The sequence below is a fragment of the Parasteatoda tepidariorum genome, chromosome 10 (assembly GCF_982258835.1).
Source record: "Parasteatoda tepidariorum strain Cologne lab strain chromosome 10, Ptep-v5.0, whole genome shotgun sequence".
Lineage (NCBI taxonomy): Eukaryota > Metazoa > Arthropoda > Arachnida > Araneae > Theridiidae > Parasteatoda > Parasteatoda tepidariorum.
In genome coordinates this window covers 81,282,679-81,310,355 of record NC_141764.1, presented here as the reverse complement: position 1 = coordinate 81,310,355, position 27,677 = coordinate 81,282,679, and the positions used below count along the sequence as shown (strand labels likewise).

The window sequence follows — 27,677 nt, the reverse complement described above, 5'->3', positions numbered from 1 at the left end:
TTTTTTTAAACGAAAGCCCATTATTAATTTACCTAATAGTTATTAATTATTTATTATGAATTATTTATTATTTTTCATTATTTATCAATTTACTTTTTCTCATATTTATTATTTTCTTGTGTTAATTATTTTCTGTACTTATGGTGTGATATAAAAGTGTGACATTCAAGCCCAAAATTAGTTAAATATTCTTTGTAGTACATCTTGGCAATTTTTTGCAGTAACTGTGTTTATGTGCAATTTGGCAGGATATTGCACGTAAACACTATAGTTGAAAAAAATTGCCCTGTCAAATAAAATAGCAAAACATAAAGAAACATGGAAACAAAGCATAACAAAAACTTAGCATAAATAAAACATAATGGTGTAAAATATTCCCGTTTCCATAAATGAAACAAGTGACCTACTTGATAATCTAAGAGGCACCTCAAAGTATTGAGGAGAAATTTCTAATACTATTATACAATTATTATACTTGATCATAGAAAAACTTCATCAGCTTCAAAAGTCATTAGGAAGAAAAATCGACGTATTTCGAGTGCTCTGAATGTCGGTAGCCAAAGAATGCCAACGTTCCTTGGCTATTTAGTCCGGATTTTTTTCTGGAAAAATTGGCGGTTGTTTTTATTTTTTGCGACTAAATTTTTTTTTCTAATATGTTTTTTGCAGAAAAAAACGAAAAATCTAGTTTTTGGCATTTACTTTTTTTTGGTTGAAAATAAAGTTCAGATGGCATTTCTCACAAATTCTTGGCGGCAATGCGTCCGTACGCTAAGTCCAAGAATTATGAGTATGGGGGTGTTGACGATAGCATTGAAATGACGTCTCTTTCAGTGTTTCAAGGGGGAAAAAGTAGATAAGATATGGTGCGTATCATTTTTAAAAAGTGCTTAAAGGTGCTTATTTTCGTTTTTTGAAAGCCCTTAAAGGTGCTTTTTTCATTGTGAGTTTTTAAAAAGTGCTTAATTTTCTCTTTTCGAAAATGAGTTGTTTTTTTTTTTTCTTTAACAATGTCGATTTTCGCCACGTATTATGCAAAAACGTGGTTTTTACATTGTTCTATTCAACGTTATTCACAATTTATTCAACCGCAATCTATTACGGCTTACCGTTGGTTCATAGCTTATTATTAATACTTGCTAGTCTGCATGTGCATATACTGAGCTGGGTTCGGTGAGATTATTGCCCTCTCATGTGCAACTCTGCTGCATTTTGCAAGATATTCTTAATTTCAGGTTTCATTTTCGGCCCTCTGATATCGAACCGAAAAATCTCTTGATCATTTTACAATGGCTAATATAAAGAAGAAAAGAGTTCTTTATCAGAAACTAGTTATTTTATTAATATCATGTAAAGTCTTTGAAAATTTTTTGCATTTTGATAATGTATATAGTGCTTAAAAAGTAATTATAAGGTGCTTGTTTTGTGTTAAAAGATTTGGCTACCCACCCTGAAAGAATAATTAATAGAGGTCTGAATTTAAAAAAAAAAAAAATTCGCTCGTGGCATCTAGTAAGAAAGAAAAAAGAAAATTTTATTTTTTGTTTCTCAAATTCATTTGCCGTTGTTGTTGTTCATTTACGTCGCACTAGAGCTGCACAATGGGCTATTGGCGACGGTCATTACATTGGCGATTGCTATTGGCGACGGAAACATTCCTGAGGATGATCCGAAGACATGCCATCACAATTTATGTCCTCTGCTGAGGGGATGGCACCCCTGCTTCGGTAGCCCAACGACCTGCACGCGAAGTGGAGCACTTTACGGTAGAACAGTTTAACGAGGACCAATACCGCACACCCTCGGTTCCTACGCAGACTGATCCAAGTGGTCACCCACCCGCACACTGACCGTAGCCACAAATTCATTTGCATTCACATTTGTTGAGTCTTGAGAATGAGTGCAATGTTTTCAAGCACTCGAACCTAGTCGACTTTTTCCATCTCAATAGTTTTCGAAGCGAATAAAGTTTCTCTTTTACCAAGTTTATCTTTCCTCTTCAGTTTCTTGGGATTATTCATTTAAATACAATTAATATTCAAATAAGAAACATACCAAAAACTTTCCTTACACCCATAGGCGTAGCGTGACTAAAAATTGGAAGGAGAATTTATTTTTAGAATCTTTTTTTTTTCCTTCAAAAAAAAAAAAAGAGCTGATAGTAATAGGTCGCCTTTTAACTTCTATAAAATTTTATTTTACAATGATAAATTTATAAAAATATATAAAGTTTGAAGATTTTCTATTCTTTATTGAAATTATTCTTTATTTTTGACCGTAGAGGACACGTGGCTTTTTGCTCTGAGCCGCCGCAACAAGAAGTAATACATGAAAAAATCAACTGTTAAGTTTAGAATCTAACTCAAAAACTATAAACGTAAAATGGAAGTCCAATTTTTAATGAATTACATTAGTTTATTTGAAATCTTTTGGACTTCTTTAAGTAAGCTGCGAAACCTCTAAATAAATGAAGGGGAAAAAAAAACGTTTTTTGGGAAAACGTTAAAATTTTTTAAATACTTATTTCATCGATACGCGATATAAAGTAATAAAACTAAGTATTTTTTCATTTGTACGTGTCTCTACTTCTATTTTTAGGACAGCGTTCTCAATTGTACAAACTATCAAAATCTGCAAAAAAAAGGGGGGACAGAGATTAAAAACTTTAACTTTAGAGAAACAAAACAAAAACATCGATAGATAAAAAAAACTAAAATACACTTTTTAGATTAATCTTCGCCCCTATAGTGTTATTATATAACACATTGAAATGGACAAAAAAATCAATACTGAGTGTTTCGTAATCATCTCTATAAATATATATTTTTGGAATCCTTATCAAAATGAAGTTAAAAAGTGTATAAATTATTATTTGAAAGAAGAAGAAAATAAACGTCATCGAAATCTAACAAACCACGACTGAGAATACTAAAATAAGGCTGATTGCCTCATTAAGCTCATAAGTCTTTTCAAATAATTGCCTTTCTACTTCTCTCTGTTTCCCCTAGCAATCAAACGGGTTTGGGTATTTTCAACTCCACGTCACTCTGCAGTGAGTGCTTCGTTAGATTTCATAAAATTATTTTTTCCTTGCTTCCAAATAAAGTTGCGACCCTGATAGATACTTCATTTATGACAAATATTCAAAAATATATATTAAGGTTGACCCATACGGAACACCATGTGGAGAAACACATTAAAATAACTTTCCTTAATTTTATTTTCATCAGAAGGATTAACCCTCCATTTGTTTTACCATTATTTTGATTCACACATGTGTGTTGCAGCGTACAAGACATTAAAATACCTTTACTATTAACACCAGGTTAAAAAGGACTTAAAGTTCATTCAATAAATAACAAAATTCAAGAAATATACTTTTGAAATCCACATTATTACATGTAGAAGTCAAAAATCTAAAAAGTTTGTACGAAATTAAATTTTCAAACCCTTTCTTACAATATTTTTTATTTCGGATTTAAGTTTCGGAACAATATAAGAATTCTATTAATATGTCCATTTAAACATCAGTTATTAACGTATTTGTTTTGAAAGTAAATTGTAAATACTGCTACATCACTATGTATTAATTCATAAAAACATGCTTCGAGCTTTATAATATATACTTTTAAGCGTTCTTTCATTGATATCTTTCCCCAATCTAGCATAAAAATGCTTTGCTTTCAAAAATTTATTGCTTTGTATATATGTTTTTAAATTGCGTCTAAATAATAGACGACTATCGTGAATGCGATATTGTTTCAGAAAATCCCTGTAATTCCTTCTAAGTAAAGCTTCTTCTTCTACTAACCATTCTCCATTTCTAATCACAACACCTTCAGATTTGAGAGACGCTATTTTTTCTTCTGTAATGGAATTTATGTTTTCATCAAAATGAAGTCTTGGAAGTGGAAAATCAATTGGTGCTTCTGTGATATCCAGTTCTGACAAGACTTCGCATGATCCATCTCCATCTTTAACTTCAATGCCTGTAGAGTTGAGACTTATAATTTTTTCTTTTGAAATGAGATTTATTGTTTCATCAATGTGTAGTTTAGAAACGGGAAAATTGACAGGAGCTTCTGTTATATCAAGTTCTGGCAAGCCTTCGTTGGACCCTTCTCCACCTTTTACTTCAATACCCTGAGATTTGAAATCCACCAGTTTTTCTTTTGAAATGGGACTTACTCTTTCATCATTATGGAATGTAAGAACAGGAGAATCAAGCGATGTTTCTGGATAATAATCAAGTTCTGGCAAGTCTTCTTCATTTGATCCTTCTTCATCATTACTTTCCAGTCCTTGATAATTGAGATCCGCATTTTTTTCTTTTGAAATGGAACTCATTTTTTCATCATCATGGAGTGTGGGAACGGGAAAATCAAGCGGTGATTCTGGGTAATAATCAAGTTTTGGCAGGTCTTGTTCATATGTACTTTTTTTAGCTTCAGTTTCAATATTTTGAGAACTGAGATCCACAATCTTTTCATTTGAAATTGGACTTACTGTTTCATCAATATGAAGTGCAGAAACAGGAAACTCGACACACACTTTTTGTAAATCAAATTCTGGTTTAGCAATTTCCGGTTGTTTTCCCGCTAAATCAAGATTTCGATGGTTTACATTGCTTGGATTTTTTGTTAAAGTAAATTCTGTTTTAGTTATTTCAACACGTTTTATTGACAAATCCAAAATCTGGCATTCATCATTTCCTGAGTCGTTTGGAAAATCAAAATCTGATTTTACCTTTTTGACTTCCTTTTTTGAAAAATCCGTAGTTTCTAGTTCTGTTTTATTTGATTTTTTTCTCAAATCAAAAATTGGCGTGTTTGTTTCGACTGGTCTTTTTCTCAAATCCAGAATTGGCGAGTTTAAATCAACTCGTCTTTTTCTCAAATCTAAAATAGGTATCGGTTTAATGGGCTTTATTTTAAAATCAATTTTTGATGCTTCATTAGGCTTATATACAGAATCAATCTTTGGGACTACTGATGCGATACACTGTTCTTCAGGGAGCTTAAAAGGTATTGCACGTATGTTTGAACTTATATAATGAGATGAAAAGTTTTCGAAAGATGTTGAAACACCTATACTACTATTATTCATAATGTGTCTGTAATCAGAGTCAATTATTTGCTCAGATCTAACACTTTTCAAAGAAGAGAAACTATACAATTCCGTACCTTGATTAGATGTTCTTTCCACGACAAAACTTTCTTTCTTATTTCGGTATGTGGCAAATTTGTTTTCTTTATTAATATCATATCTTTCCATACTTGATTTCACGTCTTGCTGACTTCTTGCTTTCTTAATTCTAAAAAAACATACTTAATCAATTTAAAATTTTAGTTTTGAGACCGCAAAAATTTTAATTAAACTACTTTGACGTAAGCAAACTTTTAATTTTTTTATATTTATTATTGATTCCACATACATTTGCAGGCTTGTGTGCTCAATTAGGGCTTATAAACCTTTATCAAGTAGAAAGACAGATTGCACAATGCAGAGAAGGACATCACAAAGAATACATCCAGGCTTACGGTGGGATTCGAACCCGCCACCTCCACGCTTAACAGAGCATTTGGCGGGCGATACCGCTCAGTCAGGAAGGCCCCAAACTGTTTAAACACCTATATTTGCAGACTTGTGTACTCAATTAAGGTTTATAAGCCCTTGGCAAGTAAAAAGACCGATAGCACAATGCAGAGAAAGGCAGCGCACAGATACATCCAGGGTAACAGTGGGATTCAAATCTGCTACCTCCACGCTTCACACAGCGTTTGACGGGTGATACCACTCGAATGGGGAGGCCCCAAACACCTGAAAGAAAAATCCTTATTTATTTATTTTATTGCCCCACACTTACGTGCAGGCTAGAAAGCTCATTTCAAGGACAGCTTATGAACCCTTGGTTTTTGAAGAACGGGCAGTAAAAATAAAGAGAGAACATTACAGAGATACATTCAAAATTACGGTACGATTCGAACTCACGACCATTGCGTTATTCATTTACTTGTTTATTACACATACATATGCAAGCTTGTGTACTCATTACAAATTACGATTTATAAACACATGTAAATAAGTAATAGAAAAGGTTTTACAAATTATAGCAGTACATCACAATAAACACCCAGAGTTTACGGGTTAAGAAGCTTGTATACAACTGGTAATTAAATCGGAACATTTTAGAGATAGAAGACAGTTTTATGTTCAGAGATTTGAGTGGACAACTAGTCAAATTTTCACTTTGTGATGAAGCTAAGTAAGCTATTAACCGAGCTTGCAGTCAAAACAAAAAAACTTACGCTTCATCTAAGCCTCATCTTTGTTTCGAATGTAAAAAAAAAAAAATATTCTGAAGTGAGCGTTGTTGTTGTTGTTACTTTACGTCGCACTAGAGCTGCACAATGGGCTATTGGCGACGGTCTGGGAAACATCCCGGAGGATGATCCGAAGACATGCCATCACAATTTTGATCCTCTGCGGAAGGGATGGCACCCCCGCTTCGGTAGCCCGACGACCTGCGCGCGAACTGAAGTGAGCGAAATGGTTTCTTCCTTCTTCAAACAGTGGTAAGTAACAGAATCCGTTGAACCTCTTTTCTAGTTTTGGAGATCTCCAAATAAAAAAAAAATATGTTCACTAAAAACAAAACTGAAACCTCCCCCTCCTTTTTTTTTCTTTCTTTTTTTTTGAAATGGAAAGAGGAGAAAGGCTATTTGCCTATAAACTCTAAGAAATGATGTTAATTTCCGTCCCGCAGTGGACTGATCGTTAAGACACGGTTCCCAGCAGATCACCGAAGTCAAGCATCACTGGCTGCGGTCAGTGTGCGGGTGGGTGACCACTTGGACCAGTCTGCGTAGGGACCGAGGGTGTGCGGTATTGGTCCTCGTTAAACTGTGCTACCGTAAAGTGCTCGACTTCGCGCGCAGGTCGTCGGGCTACCGAAGCGGAGGTGCCATCCCCTCCGCAGAGGATCAAAATTGTGATGGCATGTCTTCGGATCATCCTCCGGGTTGTTTCCCAGACCGTCACCAATAGCCCATTGTGCAGCTCTAGTGCGACGTAAATTAACAGCAACAACAATGTTAATTTCCCTTCATAAAATTATGATCCTTTTTCTATAAAGCACTTGTATTTTGCTTATTTTTTATCTCTAGGGTAATCGTCTAGGACTTACAGGGGATAAATCTGTGACCTGCCAATCCATGGCATTATTCTCGTGACCACCCAGTTCTCTTACAAAGCTAAACTTGATTTTTATTTATCTGTGAACTGACTATTATGACCATAGATATAAAGGCAGAAAGATCAATCACTCGACCAAACGGACGTCACGGTGAACGTTGACATCACTGGTCTAGTAACTAGTTTGTACTCTATATCCACGCCCTCTAGTGAACTGCGGTGCTTGTTTATTGCAGCTGTACATAATTTGTTCTTTTTTTTATTTGATTTTTATAAGTTGTAATGATTAATAATAATTGATAACATTCAGTCTCTTTGCCAGAAAAATCTGAAATTCGCAAATTTTATGACACTTTTTTTTCCAGATTTTTTTAAAGATTTATAATTCGTAAATTTTAAAATTAAAAAAAAAAAAAAAAAAAAAAAAAAAAAAAACTAATATGTTTTTAAAATTTAGTTCTTTATATCATTCTGAAATTCAAATATTTGAAATAAAATAAAACACACAATTTATGTACTTACAAAAAATAAATAAATAAATAAAATAAAGAACATTTTAGTAAACATTCCAAGCTAGCCTGTTAGCGTACAATTAGTTTGCTAGTAAAGCGTTTTCTTGGTTTTCATTTGTGTGTAATGGAAATTCTAATTATTTTCATTCAAAAAGTTTTTCAAAGTACGATTTTACTCCTCTATTTCAATAACAATGTACTTTGATATCTGGGTCGTGTTAAAAGTTAAAAATATAAGAAAAGTATTTCACAACATCCACTAAGATGACAAATTGTCTGTCAAGGATGATAAAAAAATTAATGGTTAAAAAAATAATTCATTGCGATAATGAACATACAGCTGTAATGTTATTATTGTTCAGTTATCTAAAAGACTTTTTCGTGGTTTTCCTTTGCATTTAACGCAACATTTGATTTGTCTAAATTTTAATTTAATTTTAAATAATATATAGGTTACTACAAAAGCTTTTATAAACATGATTTTACTCTGATATTTAAATTGCAAGGTACTTTGATTTCTGGGTCGTGTTAAAAGTAAAAAGTGTTTCACAACATCAACTAATATGACAATTAGTCTCTCAAGGATGATAAAAAAAATTAATTGTTGAAAAAAGAATTCATTGCGATAATGAACATTTAGCTAGAATCCTATTACCGTTCAGCAATCTAAAAGACTTTTTTGCGGTTTTTCCTTGCATGTAACGCAAAATTTGATTATTTCTATTTAGTCTTAATTGAAATAAGTATTTTCATAACTTTAATGATTATGATTGTACTCCAAGTAACTTATGAGTAATTTTGATTTCTGGGTTGAATTAAAAATAATAAGGACGTTTCCTTATATTCTCAAAGATGTTAAGCCATCTATCAAGGATGGGAAGAAAAAAAATTATTGATTATTTAAAAATAACTTCTTTTAGATAATGAACATTCAGCTGGAATACCTATTACCGATAAAAACAATCTGAAAAACGCATTTGTAGTTTTCTTTAGCATGTAACTCAAAATTTGATAATTTAATTTTATTTAAAATAGGTTATTTTTATAACTTTCATAAGTATATAATTGTAATTCGATACTTAAATTGTGGCTTATTTTGTTTTACTGGTTGAGTTAAAAAGAAGAGCTTTTCGTTTATATTCAGCAAGTTGATACCTTATCTATTTCATAATTTTATAACCGTCGTCGAACAGCCGACCTAATTATGTGCTTACGCCTACTCATGTTTAACTCCGTAAATTCAATTTTAAATTATATCCAAAAGACAGGGAGAGTCCTTTATAAAGTATTGAGAGAAATTTGCCTCCATATTGGACTTCTTGATGGAACTATCCCGCATTTACGTTACATTTTGAGGAAAACATCCCACGGTTAGCCTGACTTCAAGGAGACTCCTGATCTTCTGAACCACAACGGCTAGGCCTGATTAATAATAAAAAATGGCTGCTTATAAAAAAATAATTTCATTGAGATAAAGATGAACATTTAGTTGAAATCCTATTACCGCCAAGCAATCTGAAAAACATTTTCTAGGTTTTCCTTTGCGTGTAACGCAAAATTTTATTACTTTAATTTCAACTTAATCTTGGTTAAAATAAATTATTTTTATAACTTTTATAAACATTGTTTTACGCCGATATTTAAATTGCACGTTACTTTGATTTTTGGAATGAGTTTAAAATTACAAAAAATATGAAGAGCATCTCGCTATATTCACCGAAATAATTGACTGTCTGTCAAAGACGCTAAAAAAATTATTTATTATATAAAAAAAATTCATTACGATTACTGAGCATTTCGCTGGAACTCTTTAAGCGTCAAGCAATCTGAAAGATATTTTCGTGGTTTCCCTTTACGTGTAACGCAAAATATGATTGTTTTCTTAAAAACAAACATTCATAAAGGCAGCAATGTTTAAATATTTACATAAATTATGAATTATTTTATCTATATTCCTTGTAAATCAAAACAAAATGAAGAGCATTTGATTGTGGGCAATTAATTAGCAAGGCACATAGTCTTACGCGGACATTAAGTAATGAATTGGGAGATTTTGATACTGATATATATATATATATATATATATATATATATATATATATATATATATATATATATATATATATATATATATATATATATATATATATATATATATATATATATATATATATATATATATATATATATGTATATTATAATAATTTGAATAATTATTTGTGCAAAGGCATTAATAAAGATCGGAAATTAATAGATAATACAATCGAGCTCATAATAAATAGTACGAATAATTATTTTCATGAAAAAGATTTTTATATTTAATTCTCATCGAAAATTTAACAAATTTACGGTTGCATGGCTTTAAAAAAAAATGTGTCATTGATGTGCATTTTTAATTATTACGATTTTAAAACAATAATAGTAAACTTATAAAATTCAAAGGATTTTAGTTTCGAACTCCTTCTGTTAAATCATATTTTTAAATATAAAAAAATGCTAATATAAGCATCTATACTTCAGTTATAATAGAACCAGACGCTTCAAACTAATAACTATGGTTGGATAAGTAAATATCCTTCCTTCGGTTTTAATTAATCTAAGTTCTGAAAACCAAAACTAAACAAAACCGAAACTATAGTATATAATTGCTCGTAATCTGAATGATCTCTGCTTTTAAAGCTTCAATAAACAAACAAATAAATTATGAGTAATGAATAGACATCTTTAAGCAATATACAAAATAATATACTGGTTTACGGAAATGAAAAAGTTTTAGAATTTAAATTAAATTGCTTTTTAATGATCAACACTGATTACGCGCAATGCAAAGGTACGGCGGGGATGTCAGAAAACAATCCCTACGACGACGCGAACGCCACTTTTTGTGCGTAAAACCGGTCTGTCAAAAGCGTGTTGCTTTTCTAACCCCCCCCCCCCCGGGAAAGTTAAGTGTCCTTATCCCCTATATTAGTCCCTGATTATGACATTACCTAGATAATCAGATGAACGCATCTAAGCACTGATGTTTGATACCACAATCGACACACACGCGCACGAACACGCACACGCTCGAATACGCTATCTGTGGAGAAGACCAGTTTCATCTCTTGACCTTTCCCTCTCCCCCTCTTCTCATCAGTTGTATGGGAATGTACTACGTTATTTTCCTTTTCCATAATATTTTTCGCATTTAATTGTTAAAAAAATTTTCTAAAATTTCCACAGCACTTTCTTTTAGAAGTATGCTTAATGGAGTTTTCAGTTCCCTATAGTTTCCTAACTTAAAAGTTTTTAATATATTTGAAAATAATGTTCTTCCTTTTTCTTTGAATATCCACACGCTACTGCTGAAGTTGTTGTAGTTCATTTACGTCGCACTAGAGCTTCAGAATGGGCTATTGGCGACGGTCTGGGAAACATCCCTGAGGATGATCCTAGGACATGGCGTCACAATTTCGATCCTCTGCAGAGTGAATGGCACCCCTGCTTCAGTAGGCCAATGATCTGCACACGAAGTCGGGCACTTTACGGTAGAACAGTTTAACGAGAACCAATAAAGCACATCCTCGGTCCCTACGCAGACTGATCCCAGTGATCACCCACCCTCACACTGACTGCAGCCAGTGATGCTTGACTTCGGTGATCTGCTGGAAACCGTGTCTTAACGATCAGTCAACTGCGGGACGCTACTGGTGAAGAAAGTTCTGTTTTGCATCACCTCTGTAGCCCATTTCGATCGTCGAACAGCTCTTTACGTTGATCTGAAGCGCTAGCAACAAGAATAGTCCTTAAAGGTTGCTAGAAAGTTAGGATGAATCGTAACAAGTAGATACCATAGAATTGAAAATCAAGCTTTACTCACTCATCAATTAATCAATCAATCATGCCGGCGTGTGTACGTCTAGTCTAGTAGAGTGTTTGTCAACATTATCGCCTTCAAAACTTTTAATTTATCAATTTTGATACAAGACGCATTTTAGTTATGAAAATAGACTCTTAGGTTTTCTAATACTTTGCCAAGATGAAGCAAGTTCTAATGGTTGCAGAAAAACCGTCCCTTGCTCAGTCAATTGCACAAATCCTGTCAAATGGACATTTTAAACAGCGAAAAGGTTTGAGTTCGGCTTGTGCTGTGTATGAGTATGACGGAGTTTTTAATAATCAACAAGTAAAATTTAAAATGACATCTGTGTGTGGCCATGTTATGAGTACTGATTTTATATCGAAATATAATAACTGGGATCGAGTTGACCCAGTAAGAAGATTTTAAAGTTTTAAAAAAAAAATCTTGCATGCCTGTACATTTTTGCTTTTTTTATGTCTTACCTTGAGCTACTTGGATACTTATCCGTTTCTGGGGTAGCAATATCCTATTACCACAATACCTATTAAAAAGCACCTATTATTATCAGCTCAATAAAAATAATATATAGGGGCTAGGAAAATTTCCAAAAAAATACGGTAATATTTTAAGAGACACAGACTTCACTTAACTTATTTTAATTGTAATTATAATGATGTATAGCTAGTGAGTTGACTTTAACATATAATTGTAGCATAGCTACCACTACAACTATTCAATTCCCATTCACTAGTACATAAGACAAGTTAACTTGATTCTATATGGTGGTACCTTTTGATAGATGACAATTGACATTGTTTAAAACATATTCCCTACATAATCCATAAGAAAAAATAACATTTGATTTCATTACTTGGGGAAGATTTTCGTATCAGTACTTATACCAATATAATTGTCAAGTTTTGGATTTTGACAGCTTCTAGGCCTGCAAAAAAAAAAAAAAAAAGCAAAATCAGAGAAGGAAACCAATTCCAAATGATTTGTAGTTACCCCTTGCAATTCTCTACACATTTTTTTTTTTTTTTAAATTTTTGAAAGTTTGAAATAACTCCATTTGGTGCAATGATGATTATATCTTACCCTTGATGATTATATTGACTTAAGCTGGCGCTGATATGAAAATATTCCCTATACCTGCATCAATAACAGTTTAGAGATTTTATTGCTTATTCCCCCTGAAATGGATAAGTAAATCTGTAAGTATCTTGGGACCTATTTAGAAAAAAGGATAAGATGATTGAAATTGTGCAACCCATAAGCAAATACATTTAAAACTGCATCAATATCTTTTCTTCTTGACATGTTTAAGTTTAATACTTTTGTAAATAATACAATTTCGAATTATTTAGGGTATTTGCTGCAACCAATCGTTTGATCCAATTTTTCTAAATACCCTATTACAGTAGGGAACCGATTATCCGGAATGGTCGGGACCATCGCTATTCTGGATAACTGATTTTTCCGGTTTTCTGAATCGCTACAAAAAGCCGTTTTTTTTATTGTTAAACCAACTAAAAAAAAAAATTTTTTTTGAAGTAATCTTAAAAATAAGAAAATACGATGAAGTAATACACTAATGAGTATTTCCATAATGATGGTAAGGTAAATGGCTTTCTTTAAAAAAAGAAAGAAAAATCGTAAAATCTTACGAGGAAAAAAAATTTTTTTTAAAAAAAGGGCGAGAAAATTTATCAAATTTCGTTCCGGTTTTTTGGTTTTCTGATTTCTGGATAACGGGTTCTGTACTGTATTTGTAAAGTAAGTAAATGTATTGCTAATATTGATTTGAAGTCTATATATATTTACTTCTCCTGTATGGGAGAATAATATCCATTAGCTGTTACTGAAATTACTAACCCTTTTCTGTGTAAACTGACCACTTGCATTTTGTCATTTTAATAGTCAACTTTAAAAGAAAAACAAATTGGTATTTGTAATCATTTCTTTTAACATGTTGTTGTTTGATATATAGGTAATGGTCATATATTTCTTATTATTACCACTTAAAATAAATTGGAATGTTTTTAAATTTAAAAATTTTATTTAGCAAATTTTCTATGTATCTTATGAAATGTTATAATTAACAGAATGAATTACAATTGTTGTTAAACTGTTAGTTTTAAAATAAAACATGTTTACTTCTTTATATTTTGTTAGTTATGCTTTTGTTAGTTACTACTTATGACAATTTCTTACAACATAATTCACAAGAGCATATACATACTGGGATACAGAAAATTCTCTGAGCCTAGTATTTCCCAGATTTTTTGGTTCGAAATTTTTGTCCCAAAATTATAGGGGTGTTTTTTTAAATTTTTTTTTTTTTTTTAAATAATAACTTTCCAAAATATTTTTAGAAATTAAAGTTAATGTATTTTTAATACTTTTCGATAGTACTTTTTTCTTTAACAAAGCAAAACAAATTCATTTGATTTTGCACAGTTCTTGAATTAGCTTGAAAAAATTGTTAAAGCAATTTTTTCCCCCCTATTTGAATTTTTAGCAACAAAAAATTTTGTAGCATTTTTTTCCCTCAAAAATTTCACCAGAGCTGCCAAAATTTTATGCGATCTGACACATTCGCAAGTTTTGCAAAAATGTGTAATATATGAGTGAGTTAAGCTGTTACTATAAATTATTTATTTGGATATGGTTAAAATTTGACTAAATATTTTCATTTATTGGTTTCAACCGTACTTTTTATTCCACATGAGTTTAATTAATATTTCATTATTATTTATTATCAATTAAGTTTAATTTTCCTATTTAATGATTATATTTTAACATGAGTTATGCTCCGTATAAATAAAAAGGAAGAAATCTAGTAAATGGTGTTTATTATCATTTTTAATTAATATTTGTTATTGTGTTTAACAGATGTATTTAATGATGTATGTTCTAAACAAAAGTTGCATTGTAATGGATAAAAAGTGAAGGATTTAGAAAATTGCATTTTTACCTTATTTATTAAAAATTATTTTATATATATATATATATATATATATATATATATATATATATATATAATGAAAATAGAGAACTATTAACTAACTTACAATCATAATTGTTTTTCTAAAGAATAATTTGAAAGTTTTATTTACTGACTAAAACATCGTTCAAAACCCATTCTTCATTTGTGTTTACATAATTTATCAATAAACAGAAACAAAGGAGTTCATGAATTTATGTTCTTTTACATATTAACCAAATTTACTTTCATTATTTCAGGCTGAATTGTTTTCTGCTCCCACTGAGAAAAAAGAAGCAAATGCCAAATTACAGATTCCAAAGTTTTTACAATCTGAGGTAAAATATTTTATTCATTTAAGTATTTGTGCATTTTCCAGCTTACCGATATGTTTTTACAAGGTATTTTGTTTTGAAGAAGTTTTATTTCAGTAAACATTTTAATTCCATAAACATATATTTATTTTTATACTATTTTACATGTTTTAAAACTAAATTTATGTTCACTTGATATTGCAAAAAATCTTTCTCTTAGAAAATATACTTTATTTGTAAACAGTATGACTTTACAATTTTTTTAAATGAATGAGTACTTAAAAATTGAATACTGTGTATATTATTGATTTAGTTGATTGTTACACATAACTTTTTTTTTAAAAAAAAGTTTTTTTTTATAAAATTTCAGCTTGAAAACTGTTTTATGAAAGCAAATTTATCATTTAATTGTTCTACTGGTGTTAGCATCAATGAGTGCACCATTGAGCATCACATACAACAACAATTCATTTGAGGGAATGCAAAAAGAAAAAAAAAAACTTAAAACGCATCCTCTGAGACAGACACTCAAACTGCTTAAAGTATATTTCATTTCAAATTGCTCTACCTAATTTTTATTTCTAATTTAAAAAAATGCACTCAAATGAGCAATTATCTTTCATTTGGAAAAATTTGCAAATTTTAGATGTAATAGTCTTTAGAGTATGTTGTAAAGTGATTTTTCAAATGTGCAGTTTTTAATTTACTACGGAAAACAAAGTAGCAGTTAAAAACGGTTTTAAAAACTATGTGAAATTCCACTGTTATAACTGCTAAGAAAGCGATTAACGAAACTATGTGGGTTCACGATTGAATAGCCACTAATCGGGCTCATCAAAAAATTTTCTAATGCAGGGTTTTGCGGTACATTATGATGTCATATTAAAACACTGATATTTTGAAAATCATCTAGAAATTAAGTACCGAAAAAGCAATTTACTCAACCATGTGGATTTACAGTGAATCATTGGGAATCTAGTGTGCCAAAATGAGAGTTAAAGTTTGCTGCTCGTTATGATGTTCGATTGAAACATCACAATGTTAAAAATCATCTCATTAACTTTCTGCATAGCAAATGATAAAATCACATGGATCAGTGCTTTGGAAAGTGATCACTCAAATGTATTATTTGAAATTTGTGGTATGTTTTAATGTTATATTAAAACATTGTGATTTTTAAAAACTATCTTAAAATTCATAGAAATAACTACCACAAAACCACATAAACTTACAGATTATCATTGCTAATTGACTGTGTCAAATAATTATTTAAATGTGTGATGATTAATCATCAAGATTTTACAATCTGTAGCAATAACTTCTAAAATAGCAATAATTGTTATTTGATACATTAAACAAATAGTTAATCATTTACTGTTCAAAGTTACGAAACAAAAGAAAGAAACTGTATTTTTAAGAGCAGAAAAAATATTTTTTTTTTCTGGAAAAGGAAGGAATTAAGTAATTTTTGTGCTTTTATTTCTTTATTCTATTAAAACTATTTATTTAATGAACAAATAAGATCCTTTATTAAAAATGGCATTTGTATGTACCATTTGTGTGGTTTTTTTAGCTAGAAAACTTGCTTCTTACTTAATGTAAACTGCTTTTTTTCTGATACAAAACCTAGATTTTCTTGATACGAAAACTGATAAAAAAAATTTTAAAAATGAGTTGGACCCCCGATCACTTCTGTCACAAAATCTACAAAATTATTCAAAAGTGGTTGGCAATTTTAAAAATAAACAGTATCAAATAATATAATGCTTGCTGCATCTTCCTGAAAACCTGAGAATTTCTCTTCACTTTTATTCAAAATTAGTTACTCAATTCAGAAACAGATAGCACTGTTAACTAAAGGAAACTATAAAACAATGATTTCAAAATAACCACAATTTTCAACTAATACCTAATTTAGTCTAAAGACAAAAATAGAACATTCTGCATACCTGTAGAAATAATAGTATAATAGTTCCAGTATAATAGTTCCAGTTAGTTCCCTTATCTTTTGAGGAATTTTGAAAATAATTTTGAAATTTGTTAAGAAAAAATTCTTATTTCCTTAACAATATGCAGTAGTTGAGTTTTATAGCTTATTAAATTAAAAAAAGATTTTATTTTTGATAAAATATTTCCCTTTGTAGCAAAAATTTAATCTAGAAATTTGTTAAAATTTTCTTGGATCGGTCAGGGTATTTTGTTTCTAAACCCTGTTAAATCGTATGATTGTAAGAAATGTAAGAATGTATTTAATCAAAACTTGTGGGAAAGTATTCTCCTTTGTGTGTTTTTGTGAATTATGCAAAAATAATAAAACTCAGTATTTCTTTGTAAATGCAAGAATCTATATTATAGGCCCGGAACTGTGACTATTTGGTACTTTGGCTTGATTGTGACAAAGAAGGTGAAAATATTTGTTTTGAAGTTATTAACAGTGTGAAAAGTGTCATGCGACCACCTGGAAATAGATTTGAGCAGGTTATTTATTCCACATATTAATTTCATTATAATTTTTGTTTTTTGTTTATTTTTGTCAATTATTAAAAAGTATTCTTTGAATATAATAAACTCTAAATTTCTCGAGTCACCAAATAAATCCTTAAATAATTAAAAAAATTTTTTAAATATAAAACTATGATATTTTAAATAATATAAATTGCTGAAATAAATTACTAAAATAAATTGCTTGACAGAGTTTGGTAATATAATATATACAGTGTTTTCACTACAGCGCGAGAACGCGAGAATCTCGCATATTTTTTTCTTTTCTCGCATTAAAAAATGATTACCGCGAGAAATTCGCGCATTCTATAAATCAATTTCAAAATTTGCGAATTTCTCGCATTTTGGAAAAAGCTTCGAATTACGCCATTTAGAATAAAATCCGTTTCACTTTTCTTCCTGGATCTTTCATTATTTTCAACATCTGCCCCATTATCTAGCTTCCCTATTTACCAGTATTGTTCAGAACCGTTTCGAACAACAGAACACAACCACGGAACCACTTTCAGAACACATTTCTCTGCAACCACGTGTTTACCGTAGGTAAGGTTTCTTCATGTAAACCGCTCAAATGTTTTATCCACTTATGTAAGGTGGACAAATACCTTGTAAAGGCAAAATCTTCTATGATGATGCACCAAAAATATTCAATGCTTTAAAAAATAGAAGACATTAAAAATGTATTATAATTAAAGAAATGATTTTTTTTCCACGAGTTTTTGTGTTTTCTTAGTTTTTAGAAATCTCACTTAACTTTTTGAAATCTCACCCTGTTTTTGAGATAGGGTGAGAAATTCTCACCCATTTTTTTTCTATAATGAAAACACTGATATATATATATATATATATATATATATATATATATATATATATATATATATATATATATATATATATATATATATACACTACCGGTCAAAAGTTTGCGAAAATTTTGAAATCTGCAAAGAAAAGGTCTAAATTCAAATGTTCATAGAACTGCGAAAAATCATTCAAATGGCATGAAAATTTGATATGTTCTAAAGTGAACCCTCTACTGTTAGTTACATACGATCAAATTGCAATACTTTGTTTTTTGCGAACTGAATCCAGCTTTTCATCACGGATTGTTTTTATGGTGAAAAAAGTTGTTAAGTTTGAACACTTGCCAAACTTGCAAAAAATATTTTTTGTACTTTCTGTTAATAGAAAATAGTTATATGAACAGTTCTATGCAAGCCCTCAAAATTTCAAATCGATTCGATTTTTTTGACGAAGTTATAGAATTTTGAAAAACATGTGTACTTCTCTCGATTTTTGAGCATTCCACATATGCAGTCTTCTGGTCTATACATCTTCTATCAAAGAACTTTTTAATTTTTATGTTTTCTATATTTTCAAATAATTAATATTTATCATAAAACAAATACTCTTATTCATTATTGTAATTATTATTGTTTATATTTATTGCTTACATGTTTTAGTTTTGTTGTGATATTTTTACTTTATATTAAATTAAAATAAAAAGTTATAACAATAATTACATAAATGATTCTAAAAAAATAATAACAATAGTATAAAAAATTTGCATTTTTATTAAACTATTTTATTTACAACAGGTCAAATATTTAACATATTCTTATTCGTATTTTGTAATTAAATAAATTAACATTTAAATCTTAGATTCCTCGAACCATCCACCTTTTGCTTTTATTATAGCCTTACATATGCATAGCATTCGTTCTAATAAACCATTAATCACTTCCAAGTGATATAGAGTTCCATTCCTGTTGTAAAATGTCCCATAACTGACTTTGATTCAAATATCAGAGCATCGTTTGCAAGAACAAACAAATTTTCGATGAAATGTGACATCTATGAGATATTGTTTTAATTATATTCATAATAAATTCTTTGTAGTAACAATAATTACAATAATAAATAAGAATATCTGTTTTATAATCAATATTAATTATTTGAAAATATAGAAAACATTAAAATTAAAAAGTTCTTTGGTCGAAGATGTATAGACCAAAGGACCGCAAATGTGGAATGCTTAAAAATCGAGAAAAGTACACATGTTTTTCAAAATTCTATAACTTCGTCAAAAAAAATCAAATCAATTTGAAATTTTGAGGGCTTACATAAAACTGTTCAAATAACTATTTTCTATTAACAGAAAGTACAAAATTTTTTTTTGCAAGTTTGGCAAGTGTTCAAACTTAACAACTTTTTTCACCATAGAAGCAACTCATGATGAAAAGCTGGATTCAGTTCGCAAAAAACAAAGTATTGTAATTTGATCATATGTAACTAACTGTAGAGGGTTCACCTTAGAACATATCAAATTTTCATGCAATTTGAATGATTTTTCGCAGTTCTATGAACATTTGAATTTAGAACTTTTTTTTGTAGATTTCAAAATTTTCGCAAACTTTTGACCGGTAGTGTATATATATATATATATATATATATATATATATATATATATACAATATATATATATATATATATATATATACACAAATATATATACAAATATATATATATATATATATATATATATATATATATATATATATATATATATATATATATATATATATATATATATATATATATATACATTCATACACACACACACTAATGTGTTCGAACAATTTTGTAAGACTTCAAGTCGGCAAGACCCAAGACTACATTCAAGGCTCCTATTAACTGCTTTTATGATATCTTTTAAGTTATACTAGTTTGAAATAAAAAAATATTTTTCTTTTGAAAGAAAAACAATTTTTATTTATTTTTTATAAAAAAATATATATATATTCTAAGTACATATTAAAATTGTACTTGTAAATCCAGAAAAAAAAAAGTAGCCGTGGAAAGGAAGAAAATTATAAGCTCAATCATTTGACACAGAGCTCTCACTCCCTTGTGCCAAAAGGAGACAAAATGCCTCATTTGGCAGCAAAATGAATGTCATCATTTCATCAAATAGGGAAAGTTAAAAAAGGATTTTTCTTTCTTTTTTTGAAAAAACTTAGAAGATAGTCTTGATTTTCTTCAAAAAAAAATTATTTACAGCTAAGATATCTAAAAATATATGACATGATGCACTTTGTTGCAGTCAAAATGTACATTCTCTAGACTGCTAAAGTGGGTTCAGTGTTATGAATTTAAAAAAATTAAATTTAGATATTGAATGCATATATAAAAAATTGTAAATATTATATCTGTTTGTATGAATGTTCCTGCTAGGTATTGTACAATTTCATAATATATTTTGAATATTCAGAAATATATTTTTTCTTATTGTACTATTCTTCAAAGTAGACTTAACTAGAGTCAAACATTTGTGTTTTGTAGAAGTTTCATTTCTTTTTCTTTCTTGTTTGTCATTCTGAAATTTCAAATTTCTAATTGTTTTTGTAGTTTCCATAGCTGATAATTGCATACACGTTGATAAGAAAGAGGGTGAATTTATTTTGTTAACATTATTTTCATTTGGCTAATGTTTTATTCTGCAGATTAGCTAAATAGCTAAGATTTTTAGAAGAACTGAGAATACTGATTAGACACAGTTTGCCTCATTGAAAAACATAGTTTCGTTATAGAACAAAAAATTGTTTTTGTGTTCAGTTGCTGTATTTTATTATTATGGTACAGATATCTATAAATTTAAAATACTTGCAACTATGAAGCTGTCACTAAACCCAATTAAACATATAAGGCAATATTATGATCACAGTTAATTATTTTGATACATCAATTTGTGCTATTTATATCCAGTTTTTTTAAACGAAATTTTTGTTTATACAGTGAAACCTCTAGGAAAGACCACCTCTATGTAACAACCTCCTCTATTTACGACCACTTTTGAGAGGCATGGAATTTTTTTTCCATAGACTTTGCGTTGAAGAAAACCTTTAGAAGAGATCATCAAAGCCTCTCTTAGCGACCAGGCAACCATTTGCACCAAATGCTGAAAAGGTTAATTGAAAAAATACGAAAAAATATCAAAACAAAATATCTTAACAAAACAAATAAGTAGTGTAAAATGTATTTAAAATATTTGTGTGAGGCTCTTATTTAGAGAGCTTTTGACAATCTCTGAAAGGCTCATGTTGCAGTCAGAGTGCACTAAAGACGATGATCATTGATTTTTTTTTTAGAGTTGAAAGTTAAATTAGAAAAAATTAAGCGTGCTTAAACAAGCAAGCTTTAAAGCTAACTAATTTTTATGATATAAAATTAAATGCAAACTTAAGCAAAAAACATAACTCTTTATTAATTTGAAATAGTTCTATCTTTTATGATTGGTAAATTTGTTTTTACACATAATTGTATTAGTAGGGATAATTTTTATTGACGTTAAAGCTTATTCATCGATCTAATTTTCATAATGCTAACACAAGTGGCTTTTCCGCACCAAGAAAACTACACTGACTAAAATTAAAATTGTTTGCGAAAATTCACGTATCTTTGATAACATTTTGAAGTCAAAGGGGGTAGCCCGTAAGGACGACCATCCTCCATTAACGCCCATTTTAAAGTGGAACAGAGAGTGGTTGCTCCCGAGAGCTTTCACTGTATATTCATCTATGCATGTTAACAAAGTTTATTAATTGCTTAACTTCTCTCAAAGATTCATAATCAACAGAACATTTTACTCTCTTAAATGTTTGCTGCAGAACTTAGTTAAATATTCTACAAAGGAAACAGGTTATAAAATTTCAAGAGACCACTGAATACAACCATTGATACAAGAAAAATAATACAGCAGTATTATTTTTTCTTCTTTTTTACAGCCTTTTATTTATTTATTTTTTGGGTACACATTTCAAATTACTCCTTATTTTTTTTCTAGTATGTGTTTTCAATATAGAGACTAAATATTTTTTTACATGCATTGAATCTTAATATTTTATTTGCTAATGAATTCATGGCTGCTTTAGAGGAACACTAGTATATTTTTATTTAGTGTAAGCATACAGTTTTTGTGTTGAAAAAAAGATTATTTATGAAACTTAGTTGTAAAACAAGGTTTTTGTAGTCATTATCATAATTAGTATTAATTTATCAATTTACTTAAAAAGTTCTATAATATTTTGACCATTTATTTTAACTGTTTTGCCTTATAAAAAAGTTAGAAAAAATTTTATAACTTATTTTTTTTATGTGTAGGTCATATATCGAGCTAAATTCAGTGCAATTACTGATAAAGATATTAAGGCTGCAATGCGGCAACTAATCGAACCTGATGAAAATCAGTCTCTCTCTGTGGATGCTCGTCAGGAGTTGGACCTGCGCATTGGTTGTGCTTTCACAAGATTTCAAACTAAGTTCTTCCAAGTAATATTTGTTTTTCAATCTTTTAAAAATCAGGCTTGTGTTATAAGCTATTTAAAAAAAAACTATGAGGATATATATTAAATTGCATCAAATTTTAGAATTATGGAAATCTTCTAGTGCTTTATTTCTGTTGAATATTGAAAAATTAAGTTATTTTTTCTATAAATTTACTTTCAATTTCATTGTGAGGTTTAAATCTTAATATGAAAGATTAAATAGATATAAATTAAACCAAAATATCTCAAATTCTTTGATAAGAAGAATTTTAGAAAACTGGCATAATTATCTTTGTTTAGAGCAGTGCTGTCGAGCCTGAGCCTTCTCATTACGTTTCCTCCAGCTTGATCTGTTTGATGCTGATGTGCACTTACTGTTGATACCAATGTTCTTTAAATACTTTTTTACATTGTCCAGCCTTTCATTCACATTCCCTCTGGTTTTGAAATGTTTCTTTTTTTCCCATTTCATTTTAATATGTGACTGAGCATTCTTGGGTATGATATTTTAAATGCTTTTATTTTATTTGGTTTCCTAAATTTTGTTGTAAGTAGTTTACTATATCTTATTCTTTACATTTATATGCATTAAAAATGTTTTCTACTATGTCTTTTGTTGTCAGATTTTCAATATTGTTTGGTATAAAATCTGTTGCAATTTGAGATTGATTTTTTTAAAAAAATAATCTAAGCTTATATTTTTATTGGTTTTAGAATAAGTATGGTAATCTTGACAGTGCCTTGATTTCTTTTGGACCTTGTCAAACTCCGACTTTAGGTTTTTGTGTCGAGCGTCATGATAGGATAGCTTCTTTCAAACCTGAAACATTTTATGTGCTATCTGTAAAGGTAACCATCTTAATGTAATTTATGTAGTTTTATTTTTTGCTGCTTCAAGATTCACATAATTTATGTCTTAATTTATGTCTTGTCTTAACTTAACTTAACTTCACATTAATTATGTTTTAACTTAACTTAACTTCACATTAATTATGTCTTAACTTATGTTATTTCTTTTCCAGGTGTTAACTAGCAATGATAAAGTTTTATCTTTGGACTGGGATCGAATAAGAATATTTGACAATGAAGTGGCAAATGTGTTTTATGGAATTATTAAGCAGAAGACTGAAGCCATGTTAGTAAAACCAATATTTATTTTTTACTACTTGCTAGTGACAAAATTTTTCTTTCACAATTTTAGATTATATATAATAGATTATATAGATATAATAGCTTATATATAATACGTAATATACATATATTTGTATATTATTATAAAAATAAATATTATAAAAATAAATATTATAAAATATAAATTATATATATAATCTATATATATATACAGGGATGAGATTCTTCCGCGGATTCGCGGATTTCCGCTTTTTTTCAGATTTTTCCATTTTTCCCGCTAATTTCCGCTAAAAATTTTTTTTGCCCAAGTTAAAATGTTTTATGAGGAATTTAATTTTCCGCGGAGGGAAATTGTTGAGGTCCCTTTTCCTCCCTCTGAAGTTTCTCTAAAAATCATTTCCTTGGGATAAAACTGGTTGACCTTTATACAGGGATGAGATTTTTTTTTGTCTCTCGAATTTCAGCCTTTTTATCAAAAACTCCGATTCTCTAAAAGTTTCGTTTTCTTTTAAATAAATATCCCGTTTTTTTAAAATTCAGTCATTGAAGTAAAATAATTATATTTATTTACGATTTTCAAAGATAAACAGAAAATTCAATCTACGCCCTAGCTGCTAACCCTTCCGCATTTTTACTTATTTTAGCTATTTTCTCCGATTTCACTCACAGAAAATAAATTCGATGTAGAGTTTCATATTTACGTGATTTAAAAGTCTCATATCGGGATTTATATTCACATGGTTTACAAGTTTAAAAATCGCACTTTTCTGTCAAATTTTTGTTTATATATATATATATATATATATATATTTTTTTTTTTCCTTTTTTTTTCTTTCTTTCTTTTTTTTTTTTTTTTTTTTTTTTTTTTTTTTTTTTTGGATTTCCTCTTTTTTACATTCTGACTACTCTCATCCCTGTATATAAAAAGAAATATCTGTGTGTGTGTCCTTTATAGATTTCTAAAACATCCGACCGAAAGCTATAAAAATTAGCATGCAGATAGTTCAAAGAACGAGGGAGGTCACTGTCCACATTAGAACGTTCTACAACTAAACATTCGATCGAGATGTGCGAAAAACGAAATGGAATTTTCTGATTGGCTAAGCGTTAGCTATTGTTTTAATTTTAACGATTAAATTTTTCACATATTTTAAAGATAGCATCAGTGATAATTGCGAGCTTATAGCTCTATTTGATCAAAAAAAGTTTATTGCATGTATTTAAATATTTAATTATTTTATATTCGCTATGTCAGATAAATTCAAGGAACATTACGTGGTAGCATGCGTCGTCTGCATCACCAAATTTATACTTTGTCTGATACCACGAGCTTTTATTTTATTTAAATAATTTCTTTTAAACTTGTTTATAAAAAAATTACTTATTTGAAACCTACTATTACCTTTACTTTAATTACTTTTTGATTATTAAAAATTGCTTATTTGTAATGGAATAGAAAAAAAATTTTCTATATTCAAAAGCAAAATGAATAGGGAAGTGTTACTAATTAATTTCGGAGAAACATAAAAAATCGGCGCCAATGAGGCTTAATTATGCCAATCATGCTTGATAAACTTAGGTAATATAATAATAATAAGCTATGTACTGGAAAGCAAAAGAAGTGGAATAAAGGTATTTGTCTAGAAGAATTGTAAGAAATTGTCATACCATCATTGATGACAATGATGTTTAATTAATGTTGGTAATATGAATTAATTTAAATTAAAATAGTAATTTCTGAACTAAAAAGCAAAAATAAGTTTTAAAAAATTTAATCGCTTTTTTGGATAACCGTAAAAATCTACATATTATTATTGACACTAATGCTCAATTACTATTGATAATGTGTATTAATTGAAATAAAATAAAATAAGCTATGTGCTAAAAAGCCAAGCTCATGAAGAAAAGATTAATGGAAAATTAGTTTAGGAAAACCTTAAAAAATCGCCATTCATAGTTGACTCTTAATTCATATGTATCCCTGATGGTGATATGTACTACTGGTATTATGGTAATTGCTGAATTGGTTCTGATGAGAATTCTACTACTGGTTTCTGTTTCAGAAAATATTTTTTCTAGTGGTTGCTAAGATAGTGTATTAATATTTTAATGAACTAGAATTAAATAAAAACTTTTTTTCACCACTACTTATAAATATTTTAACAGGAAATTAAAGGTTAGACAAAGTAATGGTCATGCTCCAAAATCCTTATGAAGTTCTAATATTTTTTCAAAATTCTGCTTTAGCTGGCTGCCATTGACAAATATGTATAAACTCAAATATTGTAGGGTTATGTAATAAGTACCAAATAGACTAATATAGGTGTAAAATATTATATTGATATATGTTTGGTAATTATTTAAACTGCACCAATACTATGCAGTTTTAATACCAATGTTTTGGAATTAAGTGTTTTACGGTCCCTTGAAAGAGAGTTTATGGTACTTGAGAAAATCACTTAATGGTGGTAAATTTTAACTATTATAAATTGGCTGCGAGCAATGGCATCACTCCAAGTGATGATAAATGCGTTTTATCTTTATTGCAATGGTATGAATTACAAACAATGAGCTTTACTTACTTCAATACTTAAGGCCACCAAAGATTACAACATATAATATGAATTAAAAAAAATTGAAATTATTTTATCTATGTTAATTGAAAAATTTAAGTAGAAGAACCAGGTAAGTGATATTTCAGAGCGAAATAATAATAAATTTTATCCTAATTATTTAATTGCCAATTTATTAGAAGGTTAGACTAATAATTCTTTGCTTTATTTTATTTACCATTGTCTAATTTGAAATAGAAATCAGACTAAAAACTAATATAGATTAGTTATATAAAGATAAAAGTGAAAGTAAAAACAGTTCTGTTACATTAAACATACCCATATTGATGCAACCACTTTATGTTATTCTCTCTAATTCATTAATTCTCCTAAAAATGTCATTCACCTGGTTCTTCCATCTTTAAGTGTGTTGGTATATGCCTATCCATTTTGAGTGTGATTGCATTGTGTTTCTCAGCTCTAATTTATTGATTCTTATTTTTTTTATTCACCCTGTGCGAGAAAAGGGTATTCAGATAATATTATATATATATATATATATATATATATATATATATATATATATATATATATATATATATATAATACTATTATACAAATATTTATGCAGGATAGCCTGGTTTTTAAGGCATTGGGCCCATGTCCAAGAGGTTGTGGACTCGATCCATGTTGGCCTGACTGGTGCACGTGAAATCTGTCAGATCACGAAGTCCTCCATGTTCCCATTACAAATTAAATTTCTGGGGGTACTGAATTGAAGATGATCGTCCTCTGGTTCAAGTCGAAATTGCGATCTGTGGATGTATGAATGGGTCCGCCTTATAGAATGGGTTGTGAAGTGTGTGTGGCTGAAGTCGTATTCTTAGCCATAAATGGTGCCACTGAAGAACAAGAAACTCATCCTCTGCTTTAAAATTCACTTTGTTTTACCAAGCAGGCTTGGTGATTTGGGCAGGTGGCATTAGAAACATCGCATCAACTATTTATAAGGTGATCCAACAATATCATACAGTAAAATATTTATAAACTGCAATACACAATCTCTAAAGCAAATCAAAATCAATTAACTTGTTGGATTTTATTACTAATGCTCTTAATTATTTAAATTTTTTCCATAAATAATAACTTAGTGAATATTTTTGTGCGTAAAAGCTTTTCTATTTAAAAATTATAGTATTGATACTGATCCGTTCTACAAATACATTGTTATGTTTAATAGGTAAGTGTAATGGTACATGAAATGATGTGTATGACACAAATTTATATAATGCAATGCCTTATGTTTAATGATTTGTCT

The 27,677-nt window shown here is 29.3% G+C and overlaps 2 protein-coding genes across 2 annotated transcripts in view; one reads left to right on the top strand and one right to left on the bottom strand.

The window, feature by feature from the left end:
- Positions 1-3,451: 3,451 nt before the first annotated feature.
- Positions 3,452-5,533, bottom strand: LOC147803052 (uncharacterized). Its single transcript, XM_087153190.1, has one exon. The coding sequence runs from the start codon at positions 5,272-5,274 to the stop codon at positions 3,592-3,594; it is 1,683 nt and encodes a 560-aa protein (XP_087009316.1). The 5' UTR covers positions 5,275-5,533; the 3' UTR covers positions 3,452-3,591.
- A 5,843-nt stretch (positions 5,534-11,376) lies between these two features.
- The window catches only part of Top3beta (DNA topoisomerase 3-beta), a 34,762-nt gene continuing 18,461 nt past the window's right edge, over positions 11,377-27,677 (top strand). Inside the window, exons 1-6 of the mRNA XM_043052662.3 lie at positions 11,377-11,961; positions 14,797-14,874; positions 17,206-17,328; positions 22,513-22,680; positions 23,391-23,525; positions 23,699-23,811. Of these exons, the coding sequence (XP_042908596.2) occupies positions 11,728-11,961; positions 14,797-14,874; positions 17,206-17,328; positions 22,513-22,680; positions 23,391-23,525; positions 23,699-23,811 (851 nt within the window). The 5' untranslated portion in view covers positions 11,377-11,727. The remainder of the gene's footprint in view (positions 11,962-14,796; positions 14,875-17,205; positions 17,329-22,512; positions 22,681-23,390; positions 23,526-23,698; positions 23,812-27,677) is intronic.